We start from the raw sequence: 19742 nt of genomic DNA, 5'->3' as shown, positions 1-19742 counted from the left end.
CCCAAGAGAGGTAGCGGGGAAGAAGGGTGGATCAAAGGAAACTGCACAGTCCTCCTTCATTAGGACAACGGGTGAGATTGGAACATGTATAAAAAGGTTTCACTTCACTCACATTTTTAAGATTGCTTCACATTAAAAGGTTAAACTTTACATTATCCTTTTTGAAGATGATAAAATTGCTCACATTTCCTATTGCCCAAATTGAAACTAAAAGCAAGGCTTCAAAATAAATTATAAAAGAAAAAGAAAGATTACAATGTAGGTCACTGCAACTCGACACTTAATAAAAGTTAAGGATTTAATCTCTGAGCCAGAAATGGTTAAGTTGTAACTCGAATCTGAAGAAAAGAGTATTTTTCATAAATATTATTTCCTACTCTGCCCATTTTTGACTCACTACTTGCAATGACCTCGAGATTCAAAATATGCTTTCTCTCTAGTAAAATGTTTTACCAAAACTCACAAAACCTATGCCTCATACACAGAAACCAACAACAAACTATGTGAATTCTATATTCGGTACTGTGTCAAACCTCACTTACAGATCATTACAGACACAAATAAAAAAGCAGGGTGCTGCTGCCATTAATAGATAATCTGGGCTATTTTAAAAATGCCAATCTACAGGGGCTCCTGGGTGGCTCAGTCAGTTAAGTGTCTGACTTTGGCTCAGGTCATGATCTCACAGTTTGTGGGTTCAAGCCCCGCGTCGGGCTCTGTGCTGACAACTCAGAGCATGAAGCCTATTTCAGATTCTGTGTCTCCCTCTCTCTCTGCCCCTCCCCACCCCTCACGCTCTGTCTCTCTCAAAAACAAACAAACATTAAAAAAATAATAAAAAAATAAATAAAAATGCCAATCTACAAATAGTGGACCTAGGTCATACAGCAGAGTGACACTGGGTACAGGCTTTGGTGCCAGGGACAGAGATTTGAGTTCTGGCTCTGCCATCCCCTGGCCCTGTGGCCTTAAGCCACTCCTTTAACCTCTCTGTACCTCCGTGAACTCACTTCCAAAATGGACAGATTAAAAGTATGTATCACATATGTTAACCGAGGTTGAAAAAGGATGACACATATAAAGTCTTAGCAAAATGCTGAGAACACAGAAGCCTTCAAAAATGCCAGTTAATCATTCATTCAATTAATTAATTCAATAAATGGTTACTGAACACCTACTTTGTGCCAGGCACTGTTCTAGTTACTGGGGAAAAGGCAATGAACAAAATAGACAAAAATTCTTCCCCTGATGGAATTCACATTCTAGCAGAAAATAACTCACAACTGAATAGTGCTTACAATTATTTATTATTATAGCTAAACCAGTGGGTTTTAATGCCACCCAGGGTACATTTAGTGAAGTCTGGAAACATTTTTGGTTATCACAACTTGGGGAGAAGAGGTTGCTATCAGCATTTGGTAGGTACAGACCAGGGATGCCGATATACCAATGCATAGGATGGTTCCTTATTATGAACTACCTGGCCCAAAATGTCAACAGTGCAGAGGTTGAGAAACCCTGTTTTATTTATTTATTTTTTCAATATATGAAGTTTATTGTCAAATTGGTTTCCATGCAACACCCAGTGCTCATCCCAAAAGGTGCCCTCCTCAATACCCATCACCCACCCTCCCCTCCCTCCCACCCCCCATCAACCCTCAGTTTGTTCTCAGTTTTTAAGAGTCTCTTATGCTTTGGCTCTCTTCCACTCTAACCTTTTTTTTTTCCTTCCCCTCCCCCATGGGGAGAAACCCTGTTTTAAAGGTTATAAATGGGCTCAGTTCATTCTTAACAATACACTATGAGGTAGGGAATTATAGATATGGTTATTTTGTTATAGTAACTAATAGTACTTATATTTTATAGAATGGGTTATATAATATTTATAGTAATATTTACATAGTAAAGTTTTACAATATTTGTAAATATTTGTAAGTTATATAAAATTTACATATAGACACTTTAAAAGATACTTCAGTTGTGTATATGTATATTTAGATTCAGATGTTGGATTTTACAAAATTGATTCAGTTTATTTTATAACCAATGGCTGTACCCTTGTGCCATCTAGATTTTAAATGATTCATTTCTCCTGATTCTCACTCACATGCTTAAGAAGGTGATCTTTTGCGCCACATTTGCACTGATTCAGATAACAGAAAAAGGGAACAGTGTGGTTACTAGAAACACCAGACCACAAGTCTAGAGATATAAGACCATTTTACTGGCTGTGACATGTCTGGGCAAGTCACTTAGCCTCTCTGGGCACCTGAGGTTCACCATCACCAAAACATGGGGCAATAATATCATTTGGATCATGTGTGAAGGCGCTATGGAAATCACAATGAGCATTACCTCCACCCACTGAACATGCACTGAGTGCTTTCTTTTCTTTGCACACTGACTCATTCAATCCTCATCACAGTCCATGAGGCAGACATGCTGATCACTACAAGTTGAAGATAAGGAAACATGGGCACAGAAAAGGTGGTAGCTCCCTTGAGGTTACATGGTCAAGAAGTAGCTGGATTCCCACCCAGGCAGTCTGGCTCCAGAGCCCATCCTCTTAACCAGCAAGAGCCTCTCTGGCTGAGCTATTGTGTCACATATTCAGGCCACAGTCTGACATGAACAGTCTCAGCTGGCCACGGTCCATACCCCTCTGGATTTCTAAAAGTCTCTCTGCTCTCCATCCTGCCATTTTACTCACCAGTCCCGACTAGCAGCCTATTGGTTCATTTTATCAAAGCAAAGAAGGATGAAGTCTCATTTGATTTCTTTTTCAAATTACTTTATTTCTTTTAATTAGGCAACATGTGTACATAACACATGCATTAAACAGAATACAAAATTCAAAGCCATGGAAGAGAATACAATGACAGTAATTCTCCTTCCTATCCTTGTCTCTCAGCTACCCAATCCTTTCTACTGAGACATGACCAGTTTCTTGTTTCTTGTATACTATTCCAGAAATGTTCGATACAATATATATTCTTTTTCCGAAACGGATATACCACTAGTAGTAGACAAAACATCTATTTTGCAACCTGATTTTTTTCACTAAACAATATTTTGGAGATCAATCCATATAGAGCTTCCTTTATTCTTATTAATGTCTGAAGAGTATCTGTAATTTATTTAATCAATCTTGACCACATGAATAATGTATTTCTGATGGTCAACAATGTTATAATGACTATTTTATGAATTTATCATGTCTTACCTGCAAAAATATACTTAGGATAAATTTCTAAAAGTGGAGTTATTGAGTCAAATGTTTACCATTTTACTGAAATAGCTAAATTCCTCTCCATAGGGGCTGTATCACCTTATTTCCATCTCAAATGCATAAGATCACCACTGAATTTTACTTTATTTCTATATCATCAAACAATATATCATAAACATGTTTTATTTTTGACATTTGTAAAAAATATCTTAAATTTGCGTTTCTCTTATGGTTAGACTGAGACTCTTTTCATGTGTTTCAAGTACCAGTTGTATTTCTTTTGTCTATAAGTGTTCTGTTCATATTCTTTTTCTGTTCAATCTCATTTTTTATAGGAACTTTCTTTTTCTTATGAAATTGTAGGAGCTTTTTATGAAGAAATAAACCCTTTGTCTGTAAGTCGCAAGTACTTTTTCCCAGCTTCTTATTTATTATTTGCCTTTGAAGCAATATTTGATTTGTAAATAGTGTTGATTTCCTCAATTCTTTTAATAGCTTCTGAGTTTTATACTTAGAAAGGTCTTCTCCACTTGAAGAGTATTAAAGAAATATCCATGTTTTCCTTTAGTACTTCTATGGTTATATTTCCAAGTTTAAAACTTTGAAAGACTACGATTTATTTGGGTGGAGATTATGAGTTTGGATTCAACTTTCTTGTTTCCCAGATTGCTTCCCAGTTGTCACAATAATTTCTGGTGAATAATTGATCCTTTTACCACTGATGTGGAATGCCAAATTTACTATATACAAAAATCTCATGTTAATTTTTTTCTTGACTTTCTGTTGATCTTACAATCAGTAAACAAACAGACCATTTTAATGACTATAGCTATATCATATGCTTTATTATTTGGTAGAGCTAGTTGCCCTTACTATTTATCTTTTTCAGAATTTTGTTGCTTGTTGTTTAAGAACTTAGAATCACCAATTGGTAATTTAGTTAGGACTGTGTTACATGCATAAATTAATTCAGGGAAAACTGATACCTTTAGCACACTGGACCTTCCCATTCATGGGCACTATATACTTTTGTGTTCGGTTCAAGTCTTTTACCATCCCCACCACCCATCCTACCCCCCTTTTGGCAGGTTCATGTGATATTTCAAAGTTTCTTTTGTTTTTGTTTTTCTTTAAATACAGGTCTTCCTTTATTACATTTATTCTTAGAGTTAGAAATGTATTCATATCTGATTAATGTTATCACATATAGGGCTTATTTCTAAACAGACATTGTAATAAAAACTGTTAGTTATGGTTTTATATAAAAAGTCATTCATTTTTGTGTTGGTTTTGGTTATGTTCCCAGTTTTTGAAACCTTCACAAACTCAGGGTTGAAAACTTCACTAGGACTACAGCCACATAACATACTTTTTTTTAACTGCTGCTAAGAAAGAAATACTAAAATGTTTTAGCATGAGTATAGAACTTGTTAAGATTTTTAGAAATCTTTGCTCCATGTTAGCTTCATCTTAAATTTTGGGAGTATACAGAGCTTCCATCTTAATTTTTATTTAACTAAAAACACAAGACTTACCTCCTAAATTCATTCCAGCTTGAAGACATTTCTGAAGTCTGCAGGCAGGACAATTCTTTCGTCGAATCTTATCAATGATACAGTCATTTCTTCCAGCACATAAATAGTTGTGTTGCCCTGAATAAAAAAAAAAAAATTGTTAAAACAAAGACTACTACACTAATATAAAGTACTAATATGTATAATCAGAATATGAAACTTCATCTTTCCTGCCTTGAAATTTCTTTTAAAAAATAGATGAGAAATATGATTTACAGATAATACAGGCATAGGAATGCTCACTTTAACCTAACACAGACATAACAGAGTCACTTTAAAATAACATAACATAATAGACTTTATATTACAGATAAGATTAATACTACATTCATTTCCAACTCTCATATACATACAGCCACGTTCCCTCTCTCTGAAATTTTTGATAGCTGCACAAGCCCTCACGGGCAATGGTGCAACTTTCATTCAGATATCACAGCAGCAGCAAAGTGAATTATTCGAAGGCTCTCTTGCAGTTGTTTAAGCTATGCCTGCCCACCATTTACACGTGTGATTTCAGTGGGAAGACTTTTAAATTATACAACTGCAAATGTTTAACTATTTCATACTGTGGACCAAACTGTAACTTCAAACATTCAGATGTGGGAATATGCTTAGCGAGAGGCATCTGCTGGCAAAATGTAAAATTGTAGCCTAGTTCTATTATTCATTTATTAATTTCAAAAATAAGTACCAGGCACTATTAGAAACACTGAGGAGAGGGGTGCCTGGCTGGCTCAGTCAGAAGATCATGCAACTCTTGAGTTTGTGAGTTTGAGTCCCATCTTGGGTGTAGAGGTTACTTAAATAAAAAAAAAAAAACAACACTGAGGATCTAGCAATGAGAAAGGCAGTCAGAAGTCCCTGCTATCATTAACTTTCATTCAATTGGGAGGAGACAGTCAACAGACAAGGTAATTAGGTAAAATATACAAATGTTGGACAGTTAAGTGCTAGGGGGACATGAAGAGAAGGGGCATATAACATGGTGGAGATGTGGGAGGATGTGGGAGGATATTGATATTTTAAAAAGAGTAGGGAAGACCTTACTCAACGATGCTTTAAATAAAAGTCTGAAGGAAATAAAGGTGCTGTGTGGACATCTTGGGGAGAAAATACACTAGGCAGAGGGAAAAGCGAATGAGGGAAGGGTAGGGTTGGGGAGGATACTTGGCATGTTTAAGGTACAGCCAAGTGTGAAAGAGTAGAAAGCATGAATAGAAAGTAAGAGGTAAGGAAAAAGAGCTAATGGGAGTCAGATCACATGAGGCCATAGTAAAGATCATATTTAAGACTTGGACTTTTTTACTCTGAGTGTAACAGAAAGGTTCGAGCAGAGAAATGACTTGATGTGATTTACACTTAGCAGGATCACTCTGGCTGCTATGCTGACAACTGACTCAACAGATGCAGGGAGATCCGGGGTAGGAGGCTATCACCACAATCCAGGGGAGAGATGATGGTGGTTCTGGTCAGTGTGGTAGCAGTGACAGTGGTGAGAAGTGGTCAGAATCTAGATGCATCTTAGAGGCAGAACTGTTAGCATCTGCTCATAGACCAGAGAGAAACAGGAGTCAGAGAAATTAAGATTCTTGGACTGAACCCTTAGGAAAAATGGAACTGCCATTTAAGGGCATGTGGTTTATGTGAAACTTCCCCAGTTCAGTTTTGGATGTGTTAAGTTTGAGATGCCTGAGAGGGATCTAAGTGGATATGTCAAGTTGACAGTTAGATGCACAGGTCTGTGTCAGGGAGAGGTCTGGGCTGGAGATGTAGTCAGCTTGTGGTCATTATTTTAAGCCATGAGACTGGATGAGATCATACAGAGAGTGAGCACAGACTGAAAAGTGAAGAGGTCCGAGGACTGAGTCATGGGCCATTGAAAACATGCAGATAAAGGAAAGAAGGGGTTTCACTGATTACTGTAAAGCAGTGAACAAGCTCTAAAGCACTCCCTTCAGACTAGGACTCTCCTGCTCCCTTGGTTGAGACTAAGTAAATTACAGTAAATACTCAATAAAAATAATATGTGTTGCTTAATGTAATTAAAATAATTTAATCTAGAGCACATTCTCGGTAACATTATGGTAAATCTTAGTAATAATAACAATAAACAGTACTAGAATAGGGAAATCTATCAAAGTAAAGAAATGGAAATCTACCATTGTAATAATGTAACGGCTTTTTTAAAAAATGAAGACTCTTAGGGAGTGTAAGTAGGTATAGATAATTACACAAAGGCAATCAATACCCATTGGTAAAGACAATACCTGATTCATATAACATTTTGTGATGCCATGCATTATTAGGTAACTGGTTACCACTTTTAAAATAAAAGTTTAAGGCCCTATTATAGCTTAAGCCCTGTAACAACCCTACGGTACAGAAGGAAATTATTATTATTGCTATTTACTCAAAATAAAAAATTCATGCTAGCGCTGGTAAAGTGGCTTCCCCAAATGGTGAAATTGGAAGAATTCAGGAAAGCTGACAGTATCCGTGTGCCTTAAGGCCAGAAGCGTTTTTCAAACATCAACTTGCAATATAACTTACTGGTGGTCCAACAGGATGCTAAAAGTACTCTTTGGAACCAATAAGCAAAGTAACATTATTTGAATGAGGAGTATTCTACTTTATCAGCCACTATTTTCACTGGAAACCAGCACCATGTAGTTGTGTTGCCTTTTGCATGGTGTGAACTTGAACACAAAACCACAGATTTTATCTGTAACTCCTATTGAACTTTAAAGTCCAAAGAGAAAACTAAATGTAATTTTAATTGTTTTCTTCAATGTTTATTTATTTCTGAGAGAGAGAGAGAGAACAAGAGCAACTGGGAGACGGAAGATCTGAAGCAGGTTCTAAGCTGTGAGCACAGAGCCCGATTGAAGGGCTCGAACTCATGAACCGTGAGATCATGACCTGAGCCAAAGTCAGTTGCTTAAATGATTGAGCCATACAGGTGCCCCCTAATTGGTTTTAATTCAGCAAGTATTCATTGGGAACCCACTATGTGTGGAAGGCTGCCAAAATTTTGCATAAGGAGTTGGGGTAATCTAAGGTTCTTTCCGTTTCCGTGAATGTGCAATAAACTGTGACTAAGTCTCTGAGATTGTAGGCATACGAAAATGCATGAAAAATGACCACCACTGACTTACGTACACACTAGAAGACTTTGTTCTTTGGGTGTTCAAAAACAGAAACTTCCAAAAGCTGGGATATTTCTTTTTTTTAAGTTGACTTATTTATTTTGAGAGAAATAGGGAGAGAGAGAGAAAGAGAGAGAGAAGGCATGCGGGAGGAAGGGGCAGAGAGAATCTCAAGCAGGCTCTGTGCTGAGCTGGGATATTTCTATAAGAATTCAAAAAAAGTGAACACACCTTAAAAATACATGTTACATTAATAGCTGCAGGATAATTTCCTTCCTGCAGTAATATTTGAAATTGTGTATTTGGTTTCTACCAACCAGTGTGGTCACTGCCACCAATTCATCTTCCAAAAATAGGATGAGAGCAATGTAAGGGACTGCTGCAGGAATGTCTTAAGGGTTTTCAGATAATTCCCTGCCATTTATATTTTTAGTTGTGCAAACATTAAAGATTTAAACTGTAGCTACACAAATATGTAATGTGTGTCCCATCCCTGAATCTATATTAAATCATAAAAGTAGTAACAACAACAACAACAACAACAACAACAACAAAACCCACAATGAAAACAACAGAATGCATCTAGAAGATTTACAAAACTTTTAATCATGTCCTATTTAAACACTGTGTTCTCGGGCGCCTGGGTGGCTCGGTCGGTTAAACGTCCGACTTCGGCTCAGGTCATGATCTCGCGGTCGGTGGGTTCGAGCCCTGCGTCGGGCTCTGTGCTGACAGCTCAGAGCCTGGAGCCTGTTTCAGATTCTGTGTCTCCCTCTCTTTGTGACCCTCCCCCGTTCATGCTCTGTCTCTCTCTGTCTCCAAAATAAATAAACGTTAAAAAAAAAAAAAAAAATTAAAAAAATAAACACTGTGTTCTCCTAGTGTTAAGAGTGCTAATCCTCAGCAAGTCACGTCCCAGGCTCTTTCAGGTAAATGGTTTTCTACTATGATGCTATGATAGGGCAGACAACCAGAGTTCTGGGGACCAGACAGTGGAGGCTTTGGATGATAAGCTAAGGGACTCAAATTTTATTTGGCAGGTTATAGGATATCAATGAAGAATCTTGCTTACAATATGTCAAGTCCAGAGCTGTGTTTTAGAAACATTAATCTGAAGGTGATATACTAGATAGACAGAACGGAAGTAGGGGACACTATTAACAGTCCACTTGAAAGTTCTCAGACATGGCCTCCAAGCAAATTAGTAGCTGTATCTTTGTCAGACTATAAAGGAACAGGAATAATCCTGCAGTTAAGAAAAAAATCAAAGATTTCTCATTGAAATTACATGTCCATTATGGAGAAAATTCCAGTTCTGGTAGTGGCAGAAGAGCTTGAATCAGATGAACCTCCTACAAATAACACTTATAAACTGTCCACGAAAGAAGAGAAAGAAAGATTTAAAGGCAATGGGGAGCAACCAAAAGCAGGCAGAAACTGGAAGAAAATGGATTCTTGAAAAAAAGAGTATCACCATAAACAATATTCACCTCTGAATGGCTCTTTCCTTGAGAGCCTTGTGTTCTACTCAGTGCAGGGTAGATAAAAATTAAGCAAAATCCTCAGTCTTAATGGCTTGAGAAGGCAGAGAACAGATTTGGGGACTGCCAGAGCAGCCAGAAGTTGAAGGAAGTCATTCTGGAAAGACGAGTATCATGGAGGGGTGGGGGGGGGGCGGGTAGAGGGAGATAAAATGTACATATTAACTCTCCTCAAATTTTTGGCTGATCCCTAAACTGAACATGAAACTCCAAAGAGTCAAGGGGTGAAAGAATTGAAAGTTGAAAGGGCTGAGCAGATGATTTCAGCTTCTGCCCACCACAAAAAGTCTGAATCCCACTAAATCAGGACTCACTAAATAACTCAGGCTCTCCATTGAAATACCAGAAGGTCCCTGCCTTAAGAGGAAATACTGTATTCCAGGACTGAGGCATTTACCCTACAGTTAAAGGCACAACCAAAATAGACCTATCCTAAAAAAGTTTTTTTTTTTTTTTTCCTTTTGAGAGAGAGAGAGAGAAAAGAAGAAGGAAAAAAAAAAAAAAAAAAACAGCAGGGAGGGGCAGAGAGAGAGCAGGACAGAAGATCTAAAGCAGACTTTGTGCTGACAGCAGAGAGCCCGATGCAGGGCTCAAAGTCAGATGCTCAAATAACTGAGCCACCCAGGCACATCATCCTAAAGAAGTTTAAAGCAAAGGCTCTACAAGTTTAAGGTGATGGGTAATTTAATTGACTACTAGAAGAAAACTCAATACTCTTCAGAAAAATATAACAGGATCTGGATTTTCCAGAAAGTCTAGAATATTTAAAAACAGAAAAATATGAACCAAAGTCAATAGAAAAATTAGTCCGTAGAAACAGACCCAGAGGTTGGAATTAACAAATAAGGATTTAAAAACTGATATGTCAGATTGTGTAAGAAAATATCATTAACAGGAGTTAAGAATTGTGGACTATCAGAAGAGGTTAGGAAACTATAAAACAAAAACAAATGGACATTCAAGAACTTAAAAATACAGTATATAAAATAAAATATTTATTGGTTAAAATTAATAACATATTGGGCATTAAACAAAAATGGGTTATTAAAATTAAAGAAATATAAATCATCCCAACTAAAGCATAAAGAGAAAAGATTAAAGGATAAATGAACAAGGCACCAATACCTTGTAGGACAGCATTAAGCAATTTAATATGTGTGCAGTTGGAGTTCCAGAAAGAGAGAGAAAATGGGTCAGAAAACTATATGAAGATTTACAAATCTAGAAAGCTTAGCAAATGCCCCCTTTAAAACATAAATACAAACAAAAGCACTATGGCACAATACAGTTAGGTTGCTGAAAAACAAATATAAAAATAATTATAAGCAGCCAGAGCCAAAACAAATTACATTACATAAAAAGAAACAAGGAAAAGAGTAATACATGATTTCGTATCAAAGCAATTGAGGACACAAGACAACATCTCTTTAAAGACCATCAACTCAGAATAACCAATGAAAACACTTCTCAAAATGAAGGTGAAATAAAGACATTGTTGTATAAATTAAAGCTAAGGGAGTTTGTTGCTAGTAGGATTACATTGTAAGATATGAAAAAAAAAAAAAGTTCTTTTTGCTGAAAGAAAATGATACCAGATAGAAATTGGGATGCATCAAAAAGAAAAACAAGAACTGGAAATTATGGATGATAAAATGTAAAAGAAATTTTCTTTCTAAAAATTCTTTAAAAGTCAAATGATTGTTTAAAGAAAAAATAATAAAAATGTATTATGGGATTTATAAAATATGTATGAGAGAAATACCTGAGAACATAGCACAAATAAGGAGGGATATAAATGAAATTCTACTGCTGTTAAGTTTCTTACATTATCCTTAAAATGGTATACCTGAAATTGATTCAAGGTAGACAATGATAAATTAAGAGTACATCCTGTAATTCCTGGGTAAGCAACATTAACATCACATAAGAACTTATCAGAAATTTAAATTTAAATTCACAGGCCCACTTCAGACTTACTAACTCAGAAACTCTGGAACAGAACCTAGAAATCTGTGTTTTATATAACACTTCAGGTGATTCTAATTCATATTAATGTCTGTAAGACTGCCATGAAGCAGTCACTAGAATAACAACACTAAGAAGTATGGCTCAAAAGATGGCAGAGATATATAATGGCATACTATAAAGTATTTAACCCAAAAAGTAAAGGAAAAACAAAGGAACAAATCACAGAGGGAACAAAAGGGAAACAAACACCAAGATAACAGATATAAATCTAATATAGCAAATAATTACATTAAATGTAAATGGTCTATACACTTTGATTAGAAGTCAAAGATGGTGGACTGGATTAAAAGAAGACTGAGGTATGTGTTAAGATGCATTTTCAATATATAGGCACAGGCAGTTTGAAGGTTAAAAGATGAGAAAATACATGCAATGTAAAATGTTAACATAAGAAAGCTGATGTAGCTATATTAAAATCAAACAAAGTAGACTTTAAGACAAAGAGTATCAACAAAGAAACAAAGTCATTTCATGATGATTAAACGGGCAGATAACAATCCTAAATATAAAATGCACCTAAGAGCAGAGTTGCAAAATAAATCAAGCAAAAATTGACATAACTAAAAAAGGAGAAAAGATAAATCCAAAATCACAGTTGGAGATTTAAGAACCCATCTCTTAGTAACAATTTCTCAGAACCACTATCTAGAGAAACAGTAACAATATAGAAGATTTGAACAATATTATCAAACACCTGACCTGATTAACATTTAGTTACACAATTACACAGAACATGTGTCCTTTTCAAGTGCTCATAGAACATTTGGTGAGATTGCGCAATGCTGAGCTATGAAACAGTGTCAACTTCTAAAAGGATTAAAATCATGCATAGTATGTTTTCTGACCACAAAGGAACTAAATTAGAAATCAATAACAAAATATCTAAAAAAGCCCCACATATGTGAAAATTAAGCAACACCCATCTAAATAATTTATGGGACAAAAAAAGGGATCAAAATGGAAACTACTGAGTATTTCAAACTGAATGATAATGAAAATTCAACATATCAAAATTTGTTGGATACAGCTATAGTACTTACAAAAGAATTTTTAGCTTTATATCCTTATATTAGAAAAAAAAATATTTAAAATTGATGATCTAGAATTCTACCTTAAGATGCTAGAATAAAAACTAAACCCAAAGCAAAATAGAATGAATGCAATATAGTATAGAAATCAATGGCAAGGACAAGCAATAGAAAAAAAATCAACAAAGACAAAAAGTTGGTTTTATTTTAAAGAACTATTTTTCTGGATCTTTAAATCATATCCCGTTTACTTTAAGCTTCTATTTCCCTCCATGTTATGGAAATGTACCTTTTTTTGTAAAGATATTAATGAATTAGTCAAGAGCAGATAGGCTGGATATTCTGTTCCATGTCTTCTCACTTTGGGCCCCATGTCTTCTCACTTTGGGAGGAGTCATCATAGTGAATATTGTGAGTCTTATGCTATAGAGGATGTAGAATATGACTTAGGAAATATAATGCTCCAGCCCAGAAAGGGCAACTCACTATTCATTGCTCAGATTTAGTACAATGATCGCACTCAACCACAAAGGAGGCATGAAATGGAATCCTACCTTGTGCCCAGAAGGCAAAGAGATGGAAACAGATGGGGAACACCACTGAGGACTACCTCCATGAAGGGGAAACCAGAACATAAAATTCAGCCTCTGTATTAGTTCTTCTCTGAAGTGTTAGATTTACATTATTTTTTATGGGACAAATTAACTTTAATAATGTTGAGGGCCCTTTCCATAAATAGCTGAACTTTTCAAAATGTTAATGAGAAGATACTAGTGTGTACTACATTTCCTTTTAGAAGAAAAGAAGCATCTATGGACTATTTTAATAAATAATGTATTCCAGTGACCACCCCCAAGTCCAAACACCCACAGCCTATTTTATCAATGGTAGTATACTCATATGCACATGTACTCAAGAATTTGTACTGGAAAAAAAAAAAAAAAAAAGGAAAGGAAATCAATTAAAACTTACATGGGAAGTGCAAATGTCCTACCATTTTCAAATAGATTACTTTTCCTCATAAAAATTTTGAGAACGTTCCATCTGGCTAGTTGGTAGCAAGCACTGTAATGGATTCTCCGAAGAAAAGAAGGTACATTTCCACAACATGGAGGGAAATAGAAGGTTCAAGTAAATGGGATAGGATTTGAAGATTCAGAAAAATAGTTCTTTAACATAAAACTTTTGTACAAAATTTCTGAGCATCCATCTATGGCACTCTACTAGGCTCTGTGAAGAAATAGCCTACCAGCTAATGGAGAAAGTAGAGATACAGCACAAACAGCATACTACCTGGCCCATCGTTGCTACTGAATAAAAGGATCAATGAACGAATGCAATCATTCTGATAAATTAAATCATGTACAACATACAGAATGTACACGTTCATATAGTGTGTTGTATATGCAGACAAACCCACAGTAATGAATGTTCACAGAAGGCCTTATTGGCTCCTAGGTAATTGGCTTATAAAAGACAGATGCATATAAATCTTTTCTGCCTTATCTCCAGCATCATACCTTTCAGACTCTCCTACACACACACACACACACACACACACACACACACACACACACACACACACACACACACACACCAATTGAGAAAAAGAGCTCTGAGGATTTGCAAGGAAGCAGCAGAGAGTTCTGTGAAAGGCAAAACTTAAACCAGGGTCAGAATCCCACAGGGGATGAGTGTGCCTTCTTGGTGTCCTAGGTCCTAAGTAATTCTCCCCCCTAGGAGACCCGCTTTATGCGCCACTGAAATTCCTTAGGTTGCCTGTAACTGTAGCCATTACAGAGCCATCTGCATCTGAAAGCATCTTGTTTTAAGAATGAAAATCTGTTCAGTAGGGCTCAGGGAACTTTAGTCACTCATCCATCTGTGTGTACTAGTTCAACGTACCTCCTGCCTGAGGAAGTGAAAGCTTTTTGGAGAAAAGACAGTAATTCTAGCAAACAGAAAGCTGCCAAGGTTACAGTAAATCTGAAGGGAGTACCAGGAAGTTTAGTTAGTACATATGTAATATAAATTCACGGGTTTACAGAGTAACCAGAAATACAAAAATCAAAGGGAAAATGCCTATGGACTTTAAAAAACAAAGTTTGAGTTCAAAAATTAAAAAAATCAAAAGTGTCATCTTCCCCCTGTTGTTTTCAACTATGGTATTGCTTTTAACTATAGAATAATTCAGTAAGTGCCTAAAACTTAATGTCATTATTTTAAAAGTTACTGAACTCAAAAAAAATTGTCATGTAAAATTTTCAATTACTTTGAAATCAAAAACCAAGTTTTTGTTGTACTTGGGCTGGTCCCAAATGAGAAAATACAGATTGGGTGACATATGGGTCTTGCCTTAAAGCATCAATAATGCTAGAAAGGAAAGAGTGGAAACATGGAAGGCGGGGCGGGGGAAGGAGACACAGTGAGAAGGGCACAGCTTTGTATCCAGACACACCTGGCTTCCAACCCTACCTCAGTCAATAGGGAACTGTGAGATTCTTGGCCACTTTGCTTAGCCTGTTCTGAGCTTCAGTTTCCTGATCTATGATGTGAACACAGTAACACCTGCTTTGTAGGCTGTCAGATGGATTCAATTAATATACACAAAACAAGACGCACAAAGCCAGGCCGAAGGTAAAAACCAAAAAACCAAAAAACCAAAAAAACCCACAAATGGTGATAGTGATGTTACCCATCATTTTTTTCGTTAGCTTGGTCTTAAATAAATAAATAAATAAATAGATAAATAAATAAATAAATAAATATAGAATTTTGAAAATCCAAAAAACAAACACAGTCAACTCTTAATTAAATACATCAGCAAAGAACTTCCTGTGGGAAGAGAATATCACCACTGAATGAGGAAGACCTGTAGATGAACAGAGACCACTTGAGAAGAGACAAATACCAGTCAGCTCTGATCTCATCTTCAAGCCTTGACTTTCTCAACAAACTGGCAAGGATGTGAGAGTGGTGAGCGATATCCTTAGGGTAAACACAGGACAAAATGCTGGGATTCTGGTCTGCAACTCAGCTAAGAATTCTAGACTGGGGCCCAAGACCTTAAGCGTGGTAGAAGACTCTGGAAAGTTACAACCGCCTTGTACTGTTGCTCCTCACCTGCTTTATCTGTTTTCCAGTATCACTCAATATCAAAACTCTTAAAAGTAAGTAGGCACACATTTTAAAGGCAAAACATAGTCCATTCCCTCCTCAAACTTTCTAGAGGGTGGATGAGGCTAGGGAAACTTCATAAGGTAAATCATGTGGGATTCATGTGGTACGGCTTTTTTTTTTTTTAAGTTTATTTATTTTGAGAGACACAGAGACAGCATGAGTGGGGAAAGGGCAGAGAGAGAGGGAGAGAGAATCCCAAGCAGGCTCCGCACTGTCAGCACAGAGCTTGATGTGGAACTCAAACTCACGAAACCATGAGATTGTGACCTAAGCTGAAACCAAGAGTTGGAAGCTTAACCAATGAGCCACCCAGGCGCCCCTGATGTGGTAGGACTTTAAAGAAGGAGGTGATTATACTGGGAAGAGAGAGATGAGGAAGGCTTTATGCAGAAAGCAAGCATCAGAGTTAAGACTTGAAGAATGCTGTGGAGATGAAACACAGAGGGGACAGTCATACAGGCATCCCAGGCAGAGGATGGGGGCAGGGAACTGCAGAGACACAGTTAAATATGCAGGAAGCAACTGGTCTGGTCAATTGAAGCCCAGAAAGACAGGGGTCCAGAGAAGGAACAAGCTATATCTACACATTCTGGTGACTAGAGGACATCCAGGGAGCTGTCAATGCTACGAGGGCTCCTGGGCCCTCTCTTTTGGGTTTCAGACCCATGCATCCACCTAACTCAGAGGACATCCCTACCTGAACGTCTCTGACACTTCAAATCCTCCATATTCACAAACCAAACATAATGTGCTTCCTATGTTCCCCACTGTGAAAGCTACAACTAGCTGTTGGAACTAGAAGCTTCAGGGTCACACTTGATTTACATCCCATCCACCTCCCTGCAAACCCTTGCAATCCTAAATATTCAATTGGCCATGAGGGCCTGACGATTCTCTCCCCTGAGTTTCTCCTGAATCCCATCTATGTCCACCAGTACCTTCTCTCCTGATTTCAAAGCTCTCTTGGTTAAATTTCTGAATTACAGAGTTTGAACCCTTGCTTACTGTGTGATCTGAGACAAGTTACTTAACTTTTCTGTACATCAGTTTCCTTCTGTGTTAAATAGGAATTATCAAAGTGCCTATGTCATGAATTATCTGGAAGACGAATACACTACATAAAGTCCTGAGAATAGCCACTAGCATCCAGCAAGGATCCGGTGAATGGTAACTGTTATCATATTATCGCTATTATATAGCACTGCATATTACTATTATTATAACTAGTCTATCCTGCCTCTACTATGTCTCCACTTCTAAATCAAATGATTCTTAAACTTTAATTTAAAAGCTGTCTAAAAGAAATTACTCTAACAGATCTCAGTATCTTAGAATATGAAGAGAAGAGTGACTCTGGTTGAAATGAACATAAGCCCCCCTGCCCACCCCTCCCCGCCCTCCCCCCCCCTCCCCCCCGCACCAGAGCTGCTCCCCATTTTGTATCGTCAGTGATCCAGGAGGCACTCCACTCGCTAGAAAACCAGGGCTCCTCTGAGGACACAGTCACAGCCATGAGCCTCCATCATCCACAGAGCTGTGCAGTGATCCTTTGGAATCACAAATCTGATAATCTCATCCTTTTGACTGAAAGCCTTCTAGGGCCCTTCACTCCTTAAAGTTTCAAGTTGAAACTCTTATGTATCTTATTCAAGTGACACTGAGCCACTGGGGAACAAAAAGGGGAGGCAGGGGTAGGCAGAGCTCAAAGATGTGCTTAGCAAAACTTACTGCTATTTCAGGAAAAGTAAGCAAAGCTGGGACCAGAGGCATCGGATACCGTAAAACCAGACTGTTATTTTTTACTGGTGTTTTAGTTATGGTGTTTTTACTGTCATTTTATTGCTATTATCAGTATGAAAGACAATGTATCTGGTGGCTTATTTTAACAAAATGGAAAAATTTCAGAAGACTGGTCACTGTATATTTGTATCTCTCTTCGCAGGTACAGGCACACAGGCTGGTCCCAAATTATATACCATCCTTTGCAAAATCCTAAAACTGCAGACAGGTAACACGGTGTGCAGTGAGTATCCCTTGCCTGTCTGATCCTGGCTGAGGTTCAGCCCTAGGCTGTGGCTGCACCTGTGGCACATCTTCCCGAATACCTCTCTGCTTTGACCTTAGGAAGGAGTCCTATTTGTGCTTCTGGCTCAACTAATTTCATATTCAGTGGTGTCTGTGGACACACACATCTCCTTCAATTCCCAGCAATGTTCTGCTCCTCTAATTACATGTGAAAACAAATACGCTATCTTCTCTTATCCTCTCTTATGGCCTGGGAGCTGGGCCATAAGCAGGGCTGATATCAAGTAAAACACTAAAATTCTCAGGTAAAACTAGATGTGGAAAGAATCAGGTTCTAGAAGCCCTTAGAACATCTTGAACACCTATAAACACCTTTATGAATGTTTGAAAAAGATACACAAAGAAGGAGGTAGGTGAATTCAATCTGATGAGCAGGTATTTAATGTGATGGGATTAAAGTGATTCTAGATCTAACAGAATGTCCCAAGTTCTACATTTTGAGAAACTGACTTATGACACTTGGGGAGCATAGCCCTTTACAAATGGGGGACTGGAGAAAATAAGGACACACTGAACAGGACATCTTCCCCTGACTCAGCACCCAGATCCCTTTTCACCACCCCCCAAAGAAGCTGTGCCTGGAGTTCAGGTTGCGCCTTCCAGAGAGGAACACTCCCGTCCCTCCCCCACTGATATTTCCTTCCAGGGGAGACAGCTCTATAGACGTCACACTTCCGGCCGTCTCTTTCTCCTTTACTCACTCTGCCTTGGTTAGTAAGTCTGAAAAGAATAAATCTGACTTCTTTGCCTCAGCATCTTCCCCTTGGGGGAGAACTCCCTCAGCGTGCAGCCTCCAGCCTTGAGGAAGCATATCCTGATCCAGCGTTTGCCTGTACCTGTATCTAATTCTGTGTCTCAGGTGCAGTCCTCCTTTTTTTGCTCTTAAGCCACATCTTTCAACTTATTTATTCCCCCCACCCCCCACCCCCCAAAAGCTGATATTTTACCTACCATCAACTATTGCTTTATTTCTTAGTTTGTTCAGAATCCAGGTGGGGAAACATGGTGCTAGTTCACAGGTTTCTTAGAGATGAAGAGAAAATCCAACACCAGAGTCCCTGAGACTAAGATCTCAACAACAGGGATATGATACCACATGAGCTCCCTCTGTGTGAATCCTGTAACAAAGATCCTACGGCTCTTTCTCCATCTACTTCCATGGAATCTTGCTCCCTGATTCCTGACTCCCCAGACCTGCAACATGTTAAAAGGCAGGGAACCCAGAGCATACGGTCATGTGAGAACCCAAATGTCATGGTGCAAACCTCTTGATGACAGTCAAGTTTAGATCCTTTTCTGTTATTGTTTTTGTTTTCCTATTAAAAACAATCTGTCAAAGAGATTTCACCAAAGAATCTTATTTTCCTTTAAAATTTTATTTTCACACTTACCATGTCATGTGAAATGTAGTTTTCTTTTTCACACCTTGAAACTACAAGAGAGTTTAAGAGCAGGCAGTAATAAAATAGTTTAATATTTATCACCATCTGAAAGATTCACTGCTCAATAATTTGTTATATGCCCAAAACCGTTAAAAAATCTGATGGGTTTTGTTGTTGCTGTTATTAAAACCCGAGAACTCTCTGCTTTAGCAAAAAACCAAACTTTCTGAGTCCTCTTTATTTAACTACCCCTGATGGATACTCTAGACTATCCAGACTTTACGTACAATGTGGTTTTCCTTTTTCTGGAAAAAAAAAAAAAAAAGGCATTCATTTTCAGAAAGGCAATTTCACCAAATCCCTCTTAGAATTAACTTTTTGCTTAAATTTCCTTCTCATTTTTAAAGGTCCATTTGTTATCCTGCTGGAGGATTTTTTTTTTTTTTCTAAAGCAGTTGACAACTGCCCAGCAACAGCAGCCTGTGTTTGCAGTCACTATTTTGGGCTACATCACATGTCACTTACATAACCTTGTTTAACTGCTCTTGA

At 37.5% G+C, this 19742-nt stretch overlaps 1 protein-coding gene across 1 annotated transcript in view; it reads right to left on the bottom strand.

Moving 5' to 3' along the window:
- NR3C2 (nuclear receptor subfamily 3 group C member 2) overlaps positions 1 to 19742 on the bottom strand; it is a 346713-nt gene that overhangs the window by 98590 nt on the left and 228381 nt on the right. The window contains exon 4 of the mRNA XM_042935342.1: positions 4765 to 4881. Coding sequence (XP_042791276.1) covers positions 4765 to 4881 — 117 coding nt within the window. The remainder of the gene's footprint in view (positions 1 to 4764; positions 4882 to 19742) is intronic.

Source organism: Panthera leo, chromosome B1 (genome assembly GCF_018350215.1).
Source record: "Panthera leo isolate Ple1 chromosome B1, P.leo_Ple1_pat1.1, whole genome shotgun sequence".
Lineage (NCBI taxonomy): Eukaryota > Metazoa > Chordata > Mammalia > Carnivora > Felidae > Panthera > Panthera leo.
The sequence above is the reverse complement of the archived record's forward strand: the minus strand, read 5'-3'. Positions and strand labels throughout refer to the sequence as shown.